The sequence below is a fragment of the Eleutherodactylus coqui genome, chromosome 3, assembly GCF_035609145.1.
Source record: "Eleutherodactylus coqui strain aEleCoq1 chromosome 3, aEleCoq1.hap1, whole genome shotgun sequence".
In the NCBI taxonomy this organism is placed as follows: domain Eukaryota; kingdom Metazoa; phylum Chordata; class Amphibia; order Anura; family Eleutherodactylidae; genus Eleutherodactylus; species Eleutherodactylus coqui.
This window is the reverse complement of record NC_089839.1, coordinates 261,729,306-261,751,170: the sequence shown is the minus strand read 5'-3', so window position 1 is coordinate 261,751,170 and position 21,865 is coordinate 261,729,306. Positions and strand designations below refer to the sequence as shown.

General features: G+C 42.4%; 1 protein-coding gene across 1 annotated transcript in view; it reads left to right on the top strand.

Moving 5' to 3' along the window:
• The window catches only part of ABCA4 (ATP binding cassette subfamily A member 4), a 206,443-nt gene that overhangs the window by 84,924 nt on the left and 99,654 nt on the right, over positions 1 to 21,865 (top strand). The window contains exons 8-12 of the mRNA XM_066597367.1: positions 9,480 to 9,569; positions 11,477 to 11,717; positions 17,036 to 17,175; positions 17,986 to 18,102; positions 19,770 to 19,967. Coding sequence (XP_066453464.1) covers positions 9,480 to 9,569; positions 11,477 to 11,717; positions 17,036 to 17,175; positions 17,986 to 18,102; positions 19,770 to 19,967 — 786 coding nt within the window. The remainder of the gene's footprint in view (positions 1 to 9,479; positions 9,570 to 11,476; positions 11,718 to 17,035; positions 17,176 to 17,985; positions 18,103 to 19,769; positions 19,968 to 21,865) is intronic.

Here is a 21,865-nt window from a genome sequence, read left to right as displayed (position 1 = left end):
TGCACTTTCTGCCTTCCACGACAGGACCTGCTCACACTGCTCATTTTCTAATAAAGGTCTACCGCGTGGACCCATTAATTGTGAGATGATTCTGGGGACGCCAGAAACGTGCCTCTCTCCTAATCCCGCAGCAGTCGGCTGCGATACACCTGGATCAGGAGCTCGGCCTGTGCCCACACCCTGACTTGGGCCTCCACGTCCTCGCCCGCGTCCACGTCCTCTAGGCCTACCCCTACCCCTCAGCATGGTGTATTACGAGTAGAGCAGAAACAGAACGCTGTAATTAAACGTGCCGCTTATTGGCCTGTGGTTGGAGGCTGACTTCGCTTACAGAACGCACAGCAGAGCCAGGAAACTATTTTGCGCACGCCTGTAGTGAGACGTAGGTGCGTATCACTGAGCTAGTGGAATTCACAGCTCAGAAGCAGTCAAGTGGCCAAAGGCCAGTAGTAGGCCTTAAGTATTTTGCTTCTATTTTTTTAAATGCTGAGCTGATACAGCAGACAGATACTGTAGGCAGCGTATAATATTATGTATACTGTTTCCCTCTGCCGGGATGACAGCGGTGATGTAACAGAGACAGCAGAGGCAGGAAACAATTTTGCGCAAGGCTGCTGTAACGCTTAGCTGTGTATTAATTAGGACTTCTACCCCCAGCAGACAGATACTGTAGGCAGAGTATAATATTATGTATACTGTTTCCCTCTGCCGGGATGACGGCGGTGATGTAACGGAGACAGCAGAGGCAGGAAACAATTTTGCGCAAGGCTGCTGTAACGCTTAGCTGCGTATTAATTAGGACTTGTACCCCCAGCAGACAGATACTGTAGGCAGAGTATAATATTATGTATACTGTTTCCCTCTGCCGGGATGACGGCGGTGATGTAACGGAGACAGCAGAGGCAGGAAACAATTTTGCACAGGGCTGCTGTAACGCTTAGCTGCGTATTAATTAGGACTTCTACCCCCAGTAGACAGATACTGTAGGCAGCGTATAATATTATGTATACTGTTTCCCTCTACCGGGATGACGGCGGTGATGTAACGGAGACAGCAGAGGCAGGAAACAATTTTGTGCAAGGCTGCTGTAACGCTTAGCTGCGTATTAATTAGGACTTCTACCCCCAGCAGACAGATACTGTAGGCAGCGTATAATATTATGTATACTGATTCCCTCTGCCGGGATGACGGCGGTGATGTAACGGAGACAGCAGAGGCAGGAAACAATTTTGTGCAAGGCTGCTGTAACGCTTAGCTGCGTATTAATTAGGACTTCTACCCCCAGCAGACAGATACTGTAGGCAGCGTATAATATTATGTATACTGATTCCCTCTGCCGGGATGACGGCGGTGATGTAACGGAGACAGCAGAGGCAGGAAACAATTTTGCGCAAGCCTGCTGTAACGCTTAGCTGCGTATTAATTAGGACTTCTACCCCCAGCAGACAGATACTGTAGGCAGCGTATAATATTATGTATACTGATTCCCTCTGCCGGGATGACGGCGGTGATGTAATGGAGACAGCAGAGGCAGGAAACAATTTTGCGCAAGCCTGCTGTAATGCTTAGCTGCGTATTAATTAGGACTACTACCTCCACCAGACAGATACTGTAGGCAGCGTATAATATTATGTATACTGTTTCCCTCTGCTGGGATGACGGCGGTGATGTAACGGAGGCAGCAGAGCCAGGAAACAATTTTGCGCAAGCCTGCTGTAAGGCTTAGCTGCATATTAATTAGGACTTCTACCCCCAGCAGACAGATACTGTAGGCAGCGTAGAATATTATGTATACTGATTCCCTCTGCCGGGATGACGGCGGTGATGTAACGGAGACAGCAGAGGCAGGAAACAATTTTGCGCAAGCCTGCTGTAACGTTTAGCTGCGTATTAATTAGGACTACTACCCCCAGCAGACACGCAGTAAACTGTACACGGTCACAGGCAGCCCAAATATAGTATTTTTCCCAAATTTTTTTGAAAAAGCCCACTGCCTATATAGACAGTATATCTCTTTCACCTTTCCCACTGTCCCTGCCTCACCAGTACTGGCCCTATACTATGTACAATGACTGCAGACTGAGGACGCAATGCTCTGCACGCCCGATATACAAAAAAAAAATAAATTGTGCAACACTGCTAAAAGCAGCCTCAACAGTACTGCACACGGTCAGATGTGGCCCTAAGAAGGACCGTTGGGGTTCTTCAAGCCTAAAATAACTCCTAACGCTCTCCCTATAGCAGCAGCAGCATCAGCAGCACTGTCCCTGATCTCTGTCAGAATGCATCTGTGGCGAGCCGCGGGAGGGGCAGATTTAAATACTCGGGTGACACCTGATCTCCCCAGCCACTCACTGCAGGGGGGTGGTATAGGGCTGGAACGTCGCAGGGGGAAGTTGTAATGCCTTCCCTGTCTTTCTATTGGCCAGAAAAGCGCGCAAATGTATCAGAGATGAAAGTGAAAGTAACTTGAACATCGCGTGGTGCTCGTACGAGTAACGAGCATCTCGAACACGCTAATACTCGAACGAGTATCAAGTTTGGACAAGTACGCTCGCTCATCTCTACTCAGTCACAATTGGTGCATTTTTTTGCAAGTTTTTTTTCTTTTTGCTCAACAGTAGTCTTCGTTTGGAGAAGAAAGAGTTAGAATTAAACATGTTAAGTCCCATTCAGACATGACAATGCCGGCATCTAAAATCTACAACTAAGTATATTGCCAGTGAGTGGGGTTTTGCAAAGCCCTATTTACATGTGACAGAAAAAATTAGTACAGAATTTAGGGATTGCTGTGCCAAAGCTACATAAAAGCCATGTAATATATATAGCTTATGAGTTGGATTTAATGGAAATTTGTAACAAATTCATCTGCAACAGAACATTTCCGCTACGTCTATAGCTTTGCTTGTTTTTGGGATTTATTCCCAGTTTGCCTGATGATGAAAAGTTGAGTAATTTTGCAAATAGTTGACTTATCCTGCAATAGATTTGATTTAGGATACATTCAGAGTGGTTTTTGCCTACTTGTTTTTAACATTATTGTGTAAAAACGAAACATTTTCCTCTCTTCTTCTCCAAAAAGCATATAAAACAACTGCTGTGTGTGTGAAGTTACACTGAGATGAAGTTCTCTTCTTCATTCAAAATTCTACTAGTTTAGCACTATCACTAGCAGTGCATTGTGGGAGCTTGGGTGACAGCAAGATCTCCTCCCCCCATACTCACTTTTTAGTGTTTTTGGATGCCAGTTTCAATCTTTCCTATCTTCACTGTAGTCCGTAATAGTTTTACGTTCTGTATAACTTTACTTCGTGTTTAGTACAGGAATCACTTTGTAGTAGTGTAGCAGTGATTTTATGCTCAAGATGAGGTCATTATCAAATTACTATATAACTGTGGTAAACTGGGCGTTGTACAACGTCCTTTCAGGAGACATTAGAGAATAATAGTTCAATCCTTGAGGAAAACAAATTGTTCCAAAAGTCACTTCATATAGTTTCACTTCGGGCAAAAAAAGTTACTCATAAGACTGGTATCTAAAGGAAATGTGCTCAATTATGTGTTAGGAAGAGTGCGCCAACGACAATATTGTTATATGCAGTTTCATTTTGTTTTCTTGGGTAATTATGAAAGTAATGGGCAATAAATAGTGTTTATGAGTTATTTTTATTAACACTATCCAAAGGTCAAACTTAAAGGGGTTGTCCCGCGATGACAAGTTAAGTTAAACACTTCTGTATGGCCATATTAATGCACTTTGTAATATACATCGTGCATGAAATATGTGCCATACAGAAGTTATATACTCACCTTCCCTGCGCTGGCGTCCCCGTCTCCATGGTGCCGTCTAATTTCAGCGTCTAATCGCTCGATTAGACGTGCTTGCACAGAAGGGTCATCTCCCTTCTGGTCGGTCCGGGCACGAGCGGCGTTCTGGCTCCGCCCCCTTCTACGCGTCATTGCGTGGCTCCGCCCCGTCACATGTGCCGATTCCAGCCACTCAGGAGGCTGGAATCGGCAATGGACCGCACAGAGCCCACGGTGCACCATGGGAGAAGACCCGCGGTGCATCGTGGGTGAAGATCCCGGCGGCCATCTTGGAGGAAAAGAAGGAAGAAGTTGCAGAGAGGGGATTCGGGTAAGTAAATTTTTTTTTTTAATTTCAACACATCCCTTGGGTTTGTCCTGCGCTGAACGGGGGGCCTATGCCAAAAAAAAAAAAAACAGTTTCGGCGCGGGACAACCCCTTTAAAGGAGCTAAAGGGGCCTTCATCTACTAGTTTTTCACTCTGGATACCCCAGCATGTCTGTGCATTGTAAATTCTGTTCCTTGATAGTCAGGGTGTTACGCTTTATGGCGCTGCAGGGGAATTAAAGTGAGGTGCAGTGTCTTTAATCATGAAACATACTAATGCACATTGTACATCAGGTAGTCCAGGCTCAGAGGGTTCTCCAGTTGTTGAAAAAAAAGAGAGAAACAAATCTTATAAAATTACAAAAGTACCCCAACTCACCTCTTCAATTCCCCACTGATCCAGCATAGACGCCCCAGCAGTCCACCAGCTGTCTTTGCCGGAAATTATATCCCTAAAATAAACATGACCACCGCAGCCAATCAGTGGCCTCAGTAGTCATGTGTCGTACTATTAGCATCACCATACAACAATGCCTATAACTATGACATGTGACCACTGAGGCCACTAATTATTGTGCCATTGGATTCCTCTTTTGATTACTGCTCATTTCTTCAGGTCCAAATAGTGAGCCACCCTGAAATCCACTTATTGTCAGGGAACCCTTTTAAAGAGTTTTTTTTCCATTTGCCAAATCTTCTGATGTCACTTAGACATACTAGAGGGTTACATCAGTAAGGACTGCCACCATGCTCTGAACAAAGGCTAAGTGTAGAATCAAATTAGAATGTTTTGTACCTGTGTCCCTGGACATGAAAAGCTCCACCTTCATATAGTTGACTGTCATAATATACAAATTACTATATGGTGCCCAAGTTTCAGTGTTAGAAAAGATGGCACTCAAATAACAGTACCCTACTTTGACGAAATAACATGCTTATACAGATGTCTAAATTACAATTCGACAGCGCCTCCACCACCATTCCATATGGACTGATGGGACCCAACCGCCCAATCATACATGTCACATAATGAACGAGGCAGTGTTCTTTTATTTTATGTGATGAGTAATCTCTTATTTAATTATTTACCTGTGTTACCACTAAGGTGTTAAAATTCGGGTAAAAAATCCTTAGGAAGGAGCTATCTGTTCCACCAGACTCCTTCTTGGTGGGTGATTCCGCCATTCACCAACCACTCTTCCATTTTTTCACTTTATTGAACATGTGACTTGAAATTGAACAAGAAGCAAATCAAGACAACAAATCAAACAAATTGTCATAAAATTAACATCCACGATTAACACGTTTCCATGTGAAACAATGTAAAAATATATATTTTATTATTAATATTAAAAAAAAGCTTTACAAGGTGGAATGGGGTGGGACAAACAAAGCCTCCAGGACCACAGGGGAAGAGAAAGTAGAAGGAGAAGTTGCAGCTTTTAAATCAAAGGAGTGGGGTACCAGCCTCATAGAGCGCTCCCAATGACCCACACTAGAATACCTAACCTCATTCCAGTAATGAAAGGGGGAGATTAAGGGGTTTTCAAACGTTATCTTTTATATAGTTTTAGGCCTCCATGCCCAAAACTATATAAGAATCAATATACTCTCCATCTGCTCAGTGACATCCCATATTCCTCTCACGTGGACTTCTTATGCAGGTTCACGGGATGTCACTGATGATGTCCCTGTGGGGCCTCCTATTTGCTGCAGCGATCATGTGGGTAAAAAAGCCATGTGATCCCTACAGACCAAGTAAACAGAAAACTGGAGGTCCTGGAGCAGCAGAGGGGAAGCATTGCAACAAGCTGAAAGGTGATTATTTGTGTTTTTTTAATATACAGTTCGTCCTCCCACTGCCACCAATTATTCAGAACACAGAAAACCCATTTAATAATACCTCTAAGATACCATTTTCATGGGATATACACTTTAAAGGGGGGCCTAGAAGTCAGAGGCACTTTTATTAACCACTTCACTGTGGAGTGCAGTGCCAAATAATCAAAGTAAATACCAGCATACTGTGCTCAAATAATACTAACATACACTGACCAAATGGCAACTCCATACTTAAATGGTAAGCGCACTTTGAGACAACTTTGGTTCATATGATAGCGAATGTGATAACTGGCAAGAGTGCAAATCACTTTTTTTTTAACTATAATTCTGTTTTTTTGCTAAAAATCCCTCCAAACTGTTGGTCACTAGGGTCCCCCTTCCATATAATTTGCTTTCCACTGCCTGTTGTCATGTGAAGTCCATCTCTAGAAACCTAGTGTTATGTCCATGCAAGACGTCCTATGTGGCCAACAAGAGCGTAAATCTAATGTCCTAAAAGGACAGATATAAACACAATTTACAAATGTGGAGAACACAAAATATTATATAAGCAAACAAACAGTGGGGAATCCGGGAACCTGACCCTAACCAGCTGATATGAGAGATCCTTGTCCATAAGCGGATGATTGCCCTGATGAGGGCAATCAGGAACCAGAGGTGACCCGGACTTTCCCTAGTTGCTGACTGCGAATGTATTAAAGCTTAGATGAAATATTAATGTAGAACCCACAGATGCACAGGCATAAGATGAAACCATACCCCAGATATGGAAATCACCAGAAAGACTTATCTCAACAAATATGCAAATCAGGACCAGGCATCGTCTACTGGACCATAAACCACTTCAGGCAGATTCGTCAGACTGAAGACAGATCTTCAATAGTGAGATCAGACAAAAAGTCAGACTTGACCAAATGAGCCAGGAGTATAAAATGTGTCCTCTGAGAGAAGGAGCTGGAGTAAATATTCACAGACTAATGGTGACTGTTCCACATCCCAGCCAACCAATCTGCCCATAATCAGCAGAAGATGTGTCACTGTTAGTGCCCTGGTCTAAAATGACAGTGGGCATGCGCCAGCTTGAGGGCGTTGTGGGCCAGGGCCTGATCGTCCCTCTGTGGCTTGCGCACTGTGAAATACTGTCAACAAGAGGGACACAAGAAGTGGAAGAGGGTATTAACTCATGCTAACCATAGAAGTCTATGGAGAAGACAAAAGAAAATGCTGCAGCAGCTAACTGAGAATTTTAGATGCAGTTTGCAGAGGAGAAAACTAGTGAAAAATGAAGAATAGAATGGCCTGAAATAACCTTATATCTCATGTATACACAGATGACAGCTTATTCTGAAACATCATCTGAAAGTGCAAGTATGCTTAAAGTACTACAGTGGCAGTGCTTCACAATTGGTATTGCTGGTGGATACAAGGCTTGGATACCCGGCCGTCAGTGGCACCTAATGCTCCATGTGTGATTGTATAGGTTGTACAACCAGGCTGGTCCTAAATAAAAGCATTTGGCAACCAGCATGTTGTACAAATTTTCCATTGGCTTCTCCTTTTGCTGCAGCATAATTCATTTAGTAAATATTGAGGGAAAGTTTAAACTGTTTGCTTAAGCATTGCTCAATATTAAAAAAATATTTGCAAAGTGCCAACTAAGTAAAAGAGGCTGCATTGTTTCCCGGCATAAAGAGACTGATTATATTTTGCTGAGGCTCCCAGACAGCTTGCAGGCATACCTTCCATCAGATTACAGATCATGGGCACCTCACGTGTGGTTGGCACAAACTGGTAGAACAGTAGCCCTGGTTTGTTAATGCTGCAGTCCAGAAAGGCCAGGAGAACAGGCTATAGCTCTGACTCCAGTGTAAGGCTCGTCTGCGTAGGCTTGTTCTTCTGTCCTGAGGCTACTTATGGCTTTACAGATGTGAATAGCACTATGAATATGAATGAAGGAACAAGAAGCTGTTGGAGTCTTGTGACTGCAGCACTCCGCATACTCCTACACTTCCATGTTTTGATGAAAACACGTGACGCAGACTTACTTTACCCGCAATGCTAATTACTGCATTTCCATTTTTACACATTTTTTGGGGAAACAGAAAAAAATGTAAGAATTGGGCATATGGCAGCACTGCAGTTCTTAAAGGAAACCTACATGTTAAAAATGCATATGCATATATAAGTTTGTGGATAAAGAATCAGTAGAACTTGTCATTTATTTGTTTGAACTTCAGCTCATTCTGGGCTGTACAGTAGGTGGTCCTACTCAGTAATTGACAACTGCTATTAAAGGCGGTCACTGCTCAGTAAATTAAACTGCTCATCCCCTCTTACTCTATAACATGCTGCCGGCAGAATGGACTGTACTTTCAAAGGTTACAAGGTTTAAGGGTATGTTCACATGTAGAAGATTTTGGTGCGGATCTACACCGAAAGCCGTGGCATATATTGCATTGCAGATTTTGCTGCGGATCCGTGCCAAAATCCACATCACATTTGGTGTAGATTTTGACATTGTAGCAGTTTCAGGCACTAGGTTGGAGCCTCAGGTGTAGCAGCCGCAGGTCTGGAGAGTAGTCAGGAAAGTGCCAGGAGTCAGTAACGGGAGGTCTCGTGTCGCAGTACAAATGGAGAAGGCAGATAGTGTTGTCAGAAGGAAAGCTAGATGTTGGTATCAGGAGGTTTCATGTTGCGGTACAAATGGTGGAGGCAGATAGTGCTGTCAGAAGGAAAGCCAGAGGTCTGTATCAGAAGGTCTCGCGTTGCGGTACAAATGGTGGAGGCGGATAGCGTTGTCAGAAGAGAAGCCAGAGGTTGGTACCAGGAGGTCTCAGTGTAGATAGCAGAGGAGCAGGCATCAGTGGTGCTAGATCAAGGCTTGTTGAGCACAATAATCACGCAAGGAAGGATCAGGGCCAGGTATATATAGCTGGCTTACTCAGGAAAAGGGTGGAGCCAAGACAGGGAAACAGAGAAGCATGGCTAGGTTTAAGCAGAGGAGCTGCTCCTGTTCTGGATGGCCTAGCAGAGAGAGCTGCCAACTGGAGTGCAGGAGGTCGTAGGTTCGAGCCCTCACAAAAACAAAGCAGTGCAGCTTTTGATTTGAATCCACAATACAAAATATGCTGTGGATCCACACCAAAATCAATTACTTTCTGCAGAGAGATGGGCCTTTAATCTTATGCTCGATATTGCAAGAATTTGTAATATCCAAATATGAGAGAGATGGAGATAGATAGATAGATAGATAGATAGATAGATAGATAGATAGATAGATAGATAGATAGATAGATAGATAGATAGATAGATAGATAGATAGATAGATAGATGAATTGATACAAGATTAGATAAAAGGCACACATGGAAAGCAGTTACGTTGCGTCATTGTTACCTATGTCTACTAGAATGTTTTATTTTAATGATTTACTATTATTGTCATGCGATTTGCTTTGGATCTATGATTTATATGTTCTGTTTTCATTTTTTGATGTTTATGCAGCTTCCAACTATTCTAGACAGCAGTTCTAATGGGATTGATCTCAGATTCTGGGGAAGAGTTCTCTCTAATATGTCAGACTCACTGAGAGAAGTAAGTACTAGCATATTGTTTTGTCTGTTTTATACGTATTTCACGGTTTAACTGTTGTTTTTCATTAAACTAAGATCCCTACCGAGCCCGAGGACAGACGTCCATCCTCCTCCTCCATACACTCCCTGCAAGTAGGGATGCATTCCGGCTCGTCCATGCGTAGTGCCACTCCATTGATTTCAATAGGGCTACTGGAAACCGCTAAACACTAGTACTTGACTATTTCCAGCTGCCCCACTGAAAATTAATGGAGCAGCACCACGCATGGTTGGCTGACGCTCCATTCAAGCTTCTTCTCACTGCAGGAGGCGCCAGGAGGAGGAAGGAGGACACAGTACCTCCGTTGTCTCAGTGCTGAGACCCCCACTGATTGGACTTTTATCACCTATCCTGTAGATGATTAAATTACAGTTAACAGCACCAATGCGTGATAGCGAAACCATCACAGCACAAAATGTTGCTCTATCGCGAGCGTATCTACACCTACACTCATGGAAGGAGCCCTAAAGGTACTCTTCCACAGGACAACTTAAGAGTTCAACAGCTATCCAAATGATTATCACTCCTATGCTTTCACACAGGAGTGATAATCGCTCACTGAATGGGGGTGGAGCGCACTGGAGATCTCTTCCAACAGCCCGCCTCCATTCAGGGTAAACAGGCAGTCGTTCATAAATGAATGACTACCTCTTTACACAGGCCAACAGTCGCTTGGTTTTTAGGTCAACTGAAGACCAAATGACTCTGACAAGTCAGCGATTCTCACTCACTTGCCCTGTTGGCTCTGACATTTACCCGTAATCACTCAATTGAGCAGTTACTCAAGTGACTGTCAGTCCATGTAAAAGTACCCTTGGACTGCAATTTGCTCATTAACTCGATTGTTGCTCTTTTAGAGGACTGTGTCAGGGAATGAGAATGACTATATAGCTTCATACATGTAACAACTTGCAAATTATTGATCAATGATTTTTATGCCCACATAAAAGGAATGACAAACAATGAACAATTGAATTATGTTTCATCATTCAATCATTGGCCGTGTTTATACTGAATGGTTATTATTCAGTTTCGCATGATCCAACAGTTTTTTGAATGCTAATTTTTGTATGTAAAAAGGCCTTAATAATAGGCCGACACTTCCTGTTCCGTGGTAAAATCTATTTAGAAGTCATCTCATTATCGTCTCAGGCAGGATTACAATGAAAGGTAAACCCTTACAGATAACAGAGGATCCAACATTCACAATAGGTGATGTTTACAGCTTATCTACGCCCCCTCCCTGCACAATGACCTTTACATAAGTCTGAGAAGATGCCTAGAAGAGTCCCAGATAGAAGTCAATGGGCCAGCACTAGTGCATCGTGTGAACGGCCCATGAAGCAGCCGAGAGCATATCTCTAAATGCTCTTAAATGCAGCTCAGGAAAGATGGCCACCCCCACAGTCATGTACAGACAGTAGAATAAAAAATTATAAAATCAGTAAATAAAAACAGATTAAAAAAATAGAAAATGTGTCACTGCCTGGTTTTAATTAGTAACTAAAATATAAGTGATACATTCCCTTTAATTGGTAGAGAAAAAATATAAGTGATACATTCATTTTCAAATCATCTTTAAAAGTTGTGTCTCAGGGTGACTGCCCACTACAGCTTTTTTTCACTGCGAAATTCGCAGCGTTTTTTTTCCTGCAGGGGTCTATGGGACTTGTAATGTTAAAATCGTGATCGCGCAAAATCGCGATTTCGCGGTAAATTGCGATTTTGCACGATCGTGATTTTAACATTACAAGTCCCATAGACCCCTGCAGGAAAAAAAACGCTGCGAATTTCGCAGTGAAAAAAAACTGTAGAGGGTAGTCACCCTCAAGTTGTATGCACTGTTACCATTGTTCTTCTTATTATAGTTGTCACAGAGACCAAGTATCCAGGACCTTCTATGGGTTCTACAGCCTCTTGTGCAAGAAGGAGGACCATCGACCTTTACACAACTCATGAGTACTCTGTCAGGCTTGTTTTGTGGCTATCCAGAGGGCGGTGGATCTAGAGTGTTTTCCTTCAACTGGTATGAAGATAATAACTACAAAGCCTTCCTCGGAGTAAACTCAACCAAGAAAGAATCGTATTACTTATACGACAAGACGACCAGTAGGTGCTCACATGGCTTAATAAAGTTACCAATAATTGTATATTAGTTTAATCTACTACTCTAAAGGCCCATTTACATGAAGTGACACTCTATCCAACTGCTATTCTACTATCTATATCTGACCCCTTTAGATTAGCCTTCATAAAAAACGATATAAGGAAGGAGACCCAACAACTGGGTCAATGTAAAATCACTTTATTTCTGGCACTAACATATGCCCCTTATCATTTTTAAAGGGCATAGTTGTTAGCTTAGCATAGTATAACCGAGTGTGGATGCCTCACCTATTTTCTCTATATTATCTTTTTCCTTGACATCAATGTCTGTCGGTTATTTTTGATGTCACTGGATATCTTAGATTGAATTCGCTAATATTGGCCAGTGGTCACCATACCACTCTAGAACACCTTTGGAGATATCCTGGCCCCTGAAGAGCCCACTCCCAGGCGAAACGCATTGGGAATTAAAATTAGTTGAAATCTGCTGAACCTATTCAGGGCATTAAAATTCGCCAAATATACCGAGTGATCTAAGAATATCGTTAAATAACTGATTGATCTGGAGTAACAGTCATCATGTTTTCCAGACATGGTTAACCAAATTATTGGGTGTCATAATCTATATCAGCCCTCTGACCTAGATTTCTGGGTTATTGGTTAGGATAAGAAATCCACATTGATCCTACACTGTGGTCCTCGATATAGGACTAGATTTCATAAAGTCCATCATATGAGGATTTTATATATGTTTTTGTTTGTCTATAGACTGAGTTTTTAAGAAATTGGTCAATAAAGGTTATATTTTAATTTTTATTAGTCTGTGGGTCCAATCAGTGAGCTAACAATCAGCTAGCAGTGCACGAGAAGTGCACGATAGCCGTGCGTTTAGACGCAACGATGATCGCTCAAATGATCGCTTTTTAGCGATTTTTGGGCGATCATCGCTCCGTGTAAATGGGTCTTAACAAAGCTTAGATTAGTAGTTTCGTAGTGGGAACAGCAAAACCGAAAGAGAACGTTTCCATTTTTAAGCTCATAGAAATGTATTGTAAGGTCTTCAGTTTCGATCCATTTCTATATTTTCCGTCTCCATTCCATTTTGTACAGATTGCTGTGCTTTTGTTTCCAGTTTTAAAAACTTTTCGCCATTGCTCATACAAATGGATCCTTTTTTTATTGCATTGATGATCTGTTTTTCATTGGTGGTTGTGATACCACTTCAATGAATGCAGCTTAGAGGTTAGCACTTTTACCTTGCAATGCTGTGATCCTGGGTTCAAATCTCATGAAGGGCAACATCAATTTTGAAAAACTCCATACAGCAATCACCTTGACCAGATTTGAACCTACAACTCCAGCACTGCAAGGCAGTAGGGCCTAACAACTGAGCCACCACACCTCATAACGCTAAGTTTCTAGGTTCGCGTCTGACTATGGACAACATTTGCATGGAAGTTGTCTGTTCTCATTGTGTTTATTCTTCCCAAGCATGGTAGCTCAGTCATTAGCACTGTTGGACATGTAGGTTCAAATGTAACCAAGGGTCACATCTATATTGGCTTTTTATGTTTTCTTTGTGTTTATTCTTCAAGCTCTTCCATTTATTGGGCAATGAATGAACAATTGCGGAGGCTCAGTTATTAGCACTGCTACCTTGCTCTGCTGGAGTTGTAGGTTCAAATCTGACCAAGGGTGATGTCTTACCCAAGGATTGCAAGCCAAAGGTGTTAACCACTGAGCAACATTCATTGAATAGTCACCAGAATAATATTTTAAATCCTTAAAACTGATGTAAACAGAAAGCTCACAGATGCCTTTCATTTCATTTCTGTTTTTAATAAAACTGGATCAGTCCAAAAAATCGCTAGTGTGAACATAGCTATAGGCTGCCTATAGACATGAGATAGCTGTCGGCCGAAGGCTCAATCAACCCACAGCAATTTCTTCCATTCCCCCATACACATGCATGCCTGAATCAGTGGAGCATTCGTTTTGTGTGTAGTGAGGGGAGAACACCACTACCAAATACCACTGGCAGCGGCTTATCTCCCAAGAACAAAATAATAAAGCAATAAAAGAAATCTAACTGCCCGATGATCCTTACTTATCTCCTCCAACATTTACCGTCAGGAGAGAGAGGGGAGGCTGTCTACACATTGGATGATTGTCTGGTCCCGCCCAAATTAGTGTGTTCAGGTCGATCTATATCTAATATTTATGGTCTTCCTAATATGATACATTTGCAATTGATTCAAACTTGATTATCTGTTCCCAGGAAAAATGAGTTTTTGGAAAGACTCACTGAATTCATAAGTATTGCAAACGGGAAAGCGGTGTTCCTTCCTTCTCCGTTTGACTCTGGTTAAGATCTTGTCTGGAGACATGAGATAAAAGTCAATTATAACAACCTGTATTGACTATTTTTCCCAATTGTCAATTTTCTTGCTTGTTTATCTGGTTTTGTTCTCATGTCTATAGCCAACTTTAAACTGCCCATAATCCCATCGATTTTCGCAGGATTGACCAACAATCCAATACTTATGGGGTCTCTTGGCTGTCCAATGATTGTAGATGTCATGGTATCCAAGGAGGCGGCAGCATCAACGGTGTAGAGATTGTAAAAAAAGGGTTTTATTGCTCCATAAAATGGCGACGTTTCGACTTAATCTAAGTCTTTTTCAAGCCTGTAATGATTGTAGATGTCAAGAGAATCATCAGCAGGTTTTTTGTATTTTAATATAAGGGCCTGGCAACAGCTGGTCTCCCTCTCCCATATTGAATACACATGCTGAGCATGTATATTTATGGGAGGTCAAAGGATATAGCCATCAGCTGGACAAGCAATCAGCGGATAACTAGTTTATTTGTATCATCAGCTCAGATCTCCCACTAAGGCTTCTTACGCAAGGACACACTTTAAGTTGTACTGAGAAGTACCAAGGTATCACAGATGTACTAAGGTACCAAAGACTGTGCCATGCTTTATTACATGCCATAATACATAGAGCATGAGCCTAATGACAGCTCCGTATCTTTACTAAGCAGTCACCCTCCAGTCAATAAAATAATAAATGTGAGCATAAGCAATAAGATTATTAATATAAAGCCATAAACAGCATGAATTGGGTATTAAAGTGTAGTTATGTTTAGTACAATCTAATGTTTAATGACTTGTTACTAGTCTAATAGCACAAGAAGCCGTAAAAACATGAGTCTGTGGTGTGCAAACTGCAAACTGCACTATTAGTCATGGGGGGTATCAAAGTCCATCCTTTCATTACCCATTCCAAAAATCTAGACAAGCCGAGGACCATAGCATTACCCTAGTGGACTGTGCGCTGAGTGTTGCTATTTTTTTATTGTTTGTACATGATAGTACAGGCAGCAGTGATATAAAGTTAACCAAGTTTAAAGAGCACCTGCCATGGGATAAACAGGAAAAAATGTCAGCAGTTCCACCAAATACATTAAATGTGAAGTTGCATGTAAGCCACGGCTGTGACAAACACAGTAACAGAAACACATGCTTCAGCACTCATATGCATTTAGTTTCCGAATAGAATTGCACAACTGTTTTTTATACTAAGCGCATAAAAATGCAAGGCTCATAGCATACATTTTGATCAAAACATGTGGACCCATCCATCAAATTTAGGCAAACAATTATTGGATAGGTACCTAGCTCTACAAATACCTCTCTGCTTAAGGGCGGACACCCACTGGCGATATTTTCTATCTTGCGCTGCGAGAGCAAGTGAAAACACTCGCCTCGCAGCGCAAGAAAGATGCCGAAATGAGACCGGGATATGGCCAGTCCTTTCAATGGGGCCAGCAGCAGCAGCGCTAGCCCCATTGAAAAGATATGGAGAATACCGCGGACTTCTGCCACAGCTGTCACAGTGATAGTGAAGGAATAGCTAAGCACTATCTGTAATTGGCTGAGCGCTCAGCCAATAGCTAAGCACTAGCTGTTATTAGCTGAGCGCTCAGCCAATCAGCACAGCCATTTCAGGAGCGTGGATTTTTAAATCCCCGCCTGCTGAAAGTGCTGGATAGCAGTGTCGAGGAGCCAGCCGGAGGACGCGTGTGTGCGGCGAAGAGGTGAGTACTTTCTTTTTTACTTTTTTAACCACTTATTGACGATTTTCAGGGAAGGGCTTACATTTCAAGCCCTTCCCCGAAAATCATACTGCAAGGTTTGCCAAAAACCACTGCTTTCAATGGGACCGGCAGCAGCGCCGATCCCATTGAAAGCAATGGGATAGCATGCTGCACTTCTGCCACAGCTGTCACAGCTGTGGCAGAAGTCCGCGGTATTCTCCATATCTTTTCAATGGGGCTAGCGCTGCTGCCGCTGGCCCCATTGAAAAGACTGGCGATATCCCGGCGTCATCCTGTTTTTTTTCTCGCACTGTGAGGCGAGAGTTTTCACTTGCTCTCGCTGCTCAGTGGAGGAAAAAATGCCAGTGGGTGTCCGCCCTTAGTGTGAGCCATGTATGCAGGTTTCTCATTCATATGGAGGCTTTTTGCCCAAAGGGAGGTGTCTATAGAGCTAAAAACTCATCCAGTAAGGTTCGCCTGAACGTGATGGATGGACCCACCTGTTTTGATGAAAATGTGCGCTAAGAACCTTGCATTTTTATTCGGTTAGTATAAACAGTTACGCAATTTTATTCAGATATTAAATGTGTATGAGTACTGTTACTGCAAGGGGATAAAGTCAGTGGGGCTGTAGGCATAGCTCTGCAGTCGTGGCCTCAATGTCAATGGGTGACATTGGATTTGATTGACAGTCCAACATCATGCATTGACAACGAGCCATGCGAACTGCCCACTTGACACGCTGACATCACCTGAAGCTGGATCTACGAAAAGCCTATCCGGGTGACTGGAGGGTAGTATGAAAAAACGTAACCGGGGATCAAGTCAGCGGGGCCACAGTTACAGAGCCATGCAGTTATCCCCACTTACTTTAGTCAATAACACATAATTTTTAATGAGAGTAGAGGTCATTTCATAAGGAATTACTGTAACATGGATACTACTAATGAGAAACCCAGTGAAAGTATTCATAATTCTTACTCTACAGCTAGCAGTGGATCCAGCAGGAAGGTGGAGTATAAGTTCTGCCTTTATACTTCCCTTCCTCTTGAACCCACTTTTGGGGATGGCTCAAAAAACTTCCACAAAAACTATGTGTTTTCACCCCCCAAATGTGAAACCACCTCAAATGTCACCTGACCATTACTGGGCAATACATTTCCTTTAAGCAGTTATACTGTAGATTATACTAATGTCTGCCATGTTTAAATCAACAGCACCATTTTGTAACTCCTTGATGCAAAGTATGGAGTCCAACCCTGCAACCAAAATAGCTTGGAGCGCAATGAAACCTTTGCTTATGGGGAAAATCCTTTACACTCCTGACTCCCCAGCAGTTCGTGAAATTCTGAAGAATGTAAGGCAACTTTTTGGTTTTTTTTGTTGTTGTTATAGCATAGATCAAATCATTTCACTCTTCTGGACTTCATTGTCAAATCTCTAGTGTGCATAGTCAGGCATGGTTAGTCACATCATTCTAGCTGAGCTAAAGTTACTAGTCAATGAATGCAAACAGAGATCTTAAAAATTTTGAGGAATTGATACATAAAATATCACAGCTTTTCATTAGACAATATATAGCCTTTATTTGCTGACATTGGAATAGCATCTTAAAGGCGTTGGCCAGTTGTAAACTATTGATGGCCTATGCTTAGGACATACCATCAATAGTGGATTGGTAAGGGTCCGCCACCCAGGACCCATAAGTCCAGTGTGCTAATGCACTAAGCTAATCTCTGTGTTAAGCCGATAGCTTTGTTCACATTGTGGTAGCTAGGTTAGGTACTGCAGGCCAGGTTTTCATTCAATTTAATGGGACTTTTGCCTGTAACACCAAGCTTAGCCACTGCAGTGAGAGCGGAGCTGTCTGCTTCCTGCAGAAATCAGTTTACTGCAGTAGAAACACACTAGTTCAGTGAATAGCTGATCTTTAGGTGTCCCAGGCAGCAGACACCTGCTAATCTAATATTGATAACTTATCCTGAGGATAAGCCATCAATAATTTACAACTGGACAGACCCTTTAACTCTTTACTACAAGGTGTGACTGCAAACTGTTCTGTATCTACATACAATAACGCAGTGGATTATTATATAGTTTTAATACAGATGCACAGTATTTCATATGAATCTAAAATATGCACGGAGCTACTTATCTTTACTTTTAGGCTAATACAACCTTTGAGCAGCTTGAACGCTTGAGGCAAATTGGCAAATCCTGGGAGGAGGTTGGACCTCAGCTATGGCACTTCATGCAAAGCAGTGTTCAGATGAGTGTCATCCGGGTATGTATAATGCTGGTTTCACACATATTTGCTATTAGTGGCTACAGTCAAAATCCTGATATATTACATGTTAGCCAATTTATATTGTCAATATGCCACTAGAATATTCCTCAGTGCTTTACAGAAGGGACTTTCTCAAATTAGTCTTTAATGGCATATCAACTGACTATGTCAAAAGAGCCTGGTCTGGAGTTATAACTATTGGGTCTATTGTGGGCACTGGTGTCTGAAGGAACCAAACAGACCCTCTCTGACATTATACGGCTACAGTACTATAAATGACACATAAGCATTGGGTTCCCTGTAATAGCACTTTCATCAGGACCCTGGAGCTTCAAATTATGCCTCTGCTCTGATGCCTGAAGGTCAGGCCACTAAGACTCTTACCAGTCCCAGGAAAGGTTTTGGCCACCAATTAAGAAGCTTCCGTGAAAGTTTGATTAGTGTACATAAAAATGAATAGTAACACACTCTTCAGAACTCATACAATTCATTTAATATCCAAGTAAAAATTGCACAACTCTTGTTTATACTAACTGCATAAAAATACCAGGTTCTAGGCGAAATTTTGATCAAAACATGCGGGCCCATCCACCTTGTCCAAGTGAACCTGTGGACAAGTGGATGGGTTCCTAACTCTAAAAGACACCGCTCTTTGGACCAAAAGCTTCCAAATGGATACAGCATGTAACTAGGTATCCAGTGACGAAGCCTGTTTGCGTCTTATTGACCAACTAATTTTTCAGTTTTTTTTTCATCATCGCATTCCTAGAGCCATAATTTTTATTTTTTTTCCCGTCGACATAGCCATATGACTAACAAACATGTGCTTCTGCACTCATTCACACTTAATATCTGCAAACAAATGCATAATGTTTTTTTATACTAACTACATAAAAAAACAAGGTTCTTGAGCATGATTTGAACAAATCTGTGTATGCCCATCCGACACGTCAAGGCGGACTTTAATGGATAGGTGCGCAGCTCTATACCTGGCTGCCGAAGAACAATGGCTTGATACTGTTAAAGCTGTTACTGGCATGGATATCAGACAACTGAAAGAAGCAGTGCAGAACCGAAAAACATGGAGGGAGCTCGCCTTTAGGGACGCCGAGGGTCGTGAATAGAGATGAGCGAGCGTACTCGGAAAAGCACTACTCGCTCGAGTAATTTGCTTTATCCGAGTATCGCTGTGCTCGTCCCTGAAGATTCGGGTGCCGGCACGGAGCGGGGAGCTGCAGGGGAGAGCGGGGAGGAACGGAGATAAGATCTTTCTCTCCCTCTCTCCCGCCCGCTCTCCCCTGCTCCCCGCTGCGACTCACCTGTCAGCCGCAGCGGCACCTGAATCTTCAGGGATGAGCACAGCGATACTCGGATAAAGCAAATTACTCGAGCGAGTAGTGCTTTTCCGAGTACGCTCGCTCATCTCTAGTCGTGAACGATTAAATGGCTAACAACAACAATAACCTAGCTATATAGACTCCTCTCTTTAGGCTAAAAAGCCTTCACATGAATGGGGAAGCTTGGTATCTGGCTATATACTATCACTGAACCACCTGGGACAGATGGATTGTGCAAAATCAATTGTTCAGTATGGGGCAAAAAAAGAAAGTTACCTTGCAACTCTTACAAACTTTCCAACACGTTTTAATTTCACTTCTTCTTAGGATACAATCAAAAACCCAACAGTAAAGGACTTTCTTAACCGACAACTTGGAGATAATGGATTATCTGCCGAAGACGTGATCAACTTCCTCTACAATGGTAATCCAGATGCACGACCAGAAGGACAAGCAGACTTTGACTGGAGAAATGTGTTTAATTTCACAGATCAACTTGTTCGGTTCTTTAATCAGTATATGGAGGTAAGTCACTCACAGAATGGTTACTGCATTGGAGACGCCCATCTACTACCACGCTGGACCTCCTTTAAACTTTACAATTGCAACAATTCATGGTGGCGTTCATCCACACATGTCAGAGGATCCAGGAAAGCATTTCTCACACAATTACTCCACCTCCACCAAAAAAAACCAGGTTGACACCTCACAGGAAAGGCGCATTGATTCGTGCTATTTGCGCCAAATTCTGACCTCCCATAAGCACGGTGCAACAGAAATTTGGATTCATCTGACCAGACAATATTTTTCTGCTGCTCAGTAATCCAATTTTTGCCCACTGGAGTCTTGCCTTTTTGTGTCTCTTAGACAACAAATAAGGGAGATGGAATAACACCTCCACAGTGCCACCTGTTGGAAGGCAGCATTCCTTCAAGCCAAAGTTAGACTTTTTATACAAGCCTTGTAACAATGACGGGGAATTAAAAGCAAAGCCAGACTCCATGCACAGACAGCTGTTTCAGGGTATTTGCCCTTCATCAGTGTGCAGCAGGAGTCTGACTTTGCTAGTGAAAGGCCTGGGACGGGGGTCAGAAACACTATCATTTATTTCGCAGTCATTGTTGTACAGTATAGAGAACAATAAGGCCGGATTCACATGAGAGTATGCGTAATTGCACATGTTTTTGCGGAATGGGTGTTCGGCGCATTTTACTGTACTTTTTACATGTGCAAGTTGTGCGTAAAACACAAGCACCGATGCCCTCGGCCACTGAAATGGCCACTAGTTTCATGAGTTCAAAAAGTTCTCTTTACGTGCAGAAATTCACGTAAAAATAGAGTATGCCGCGTATATTTTTTTTTCGTGACCGAATTGCGCACACCAAATACGAGCATGTGAATGACCCCTTAGAAATCAATGGGTTCTATTTTCTCTGTGCAGTTGTTTTATGCACAAATAGTCTCGTGTGAATCCGGCCTAACAGGACTAGATCATCTGGTTAGCAGTTGACATTTAGGATTCCTACGGTATTACGGGTGCTCTTGTATCTACAAGATCTTGTGGCAATTACAGAATAAATGTATTTTAATTAATATTGCTTTAACTGCTTACCTCTGACTCTTGCTCACTTGACAAGTTTTTCTATGGCCTTGATGCTGAATCTCCATGGAACCCGCGGCGATTCCATGGTAAATCCGCATCAGTGAAGTCTCCCATACATTTGAATGGGAATCTGCGCTGTAGTCTATGGGGTGCAGATTTTGTCTGCATTTAAATTTGAAGTCCATGTGCAAATAAAATATAAAATTAAATCTGTATCAAGTTTTCGATCAGAGTTTTCTACCTACGTGCAGATCTGCAAATCCGTGGTAGAACTTAATGCTTACATGTGCAGATTTCTGTTGTGGTTTTCCATTGCAATCCCCATCAGATTTTTTTTTATGTGGATTTCAGCATGTGATTATAGACTTATATTTAAGCTCATGCCTGTAATGGAATCAGCTTCGATTGCGCTAACTTCCCAATCAGCTTATGGTCGGCTTGTACATATACACAACAGCCAATCTCAGCCGGTGGAGAATATGTGTAAAGTGTGTGCTAATATCCTTGGCCTCTGACGGGCTTTGAGGTGGATTTTGTCTCTGAGCATTTGCTTTAAAGCTAATGTTTTCTTAAGATCAAAAAAATCAGCCTACGTAGGGTCCCTTCTGAAATCTGTATAAGTGATAACCCAACTGCATTGGGTTCTGCACTGTTTAGGAATATATAGGTGAGGGGTTGTACCAATATTTCAAGTTATCCTCTATCCACTGGATAGGGGATAACTTGCTGATCGTGGGGATCTCACCGCCGATCTCAAGAACGGGGGCCTCATGTCCGCCTCTGCTTTCCACTGCGGGGGTCACTTCTCCCCTAACTGTAA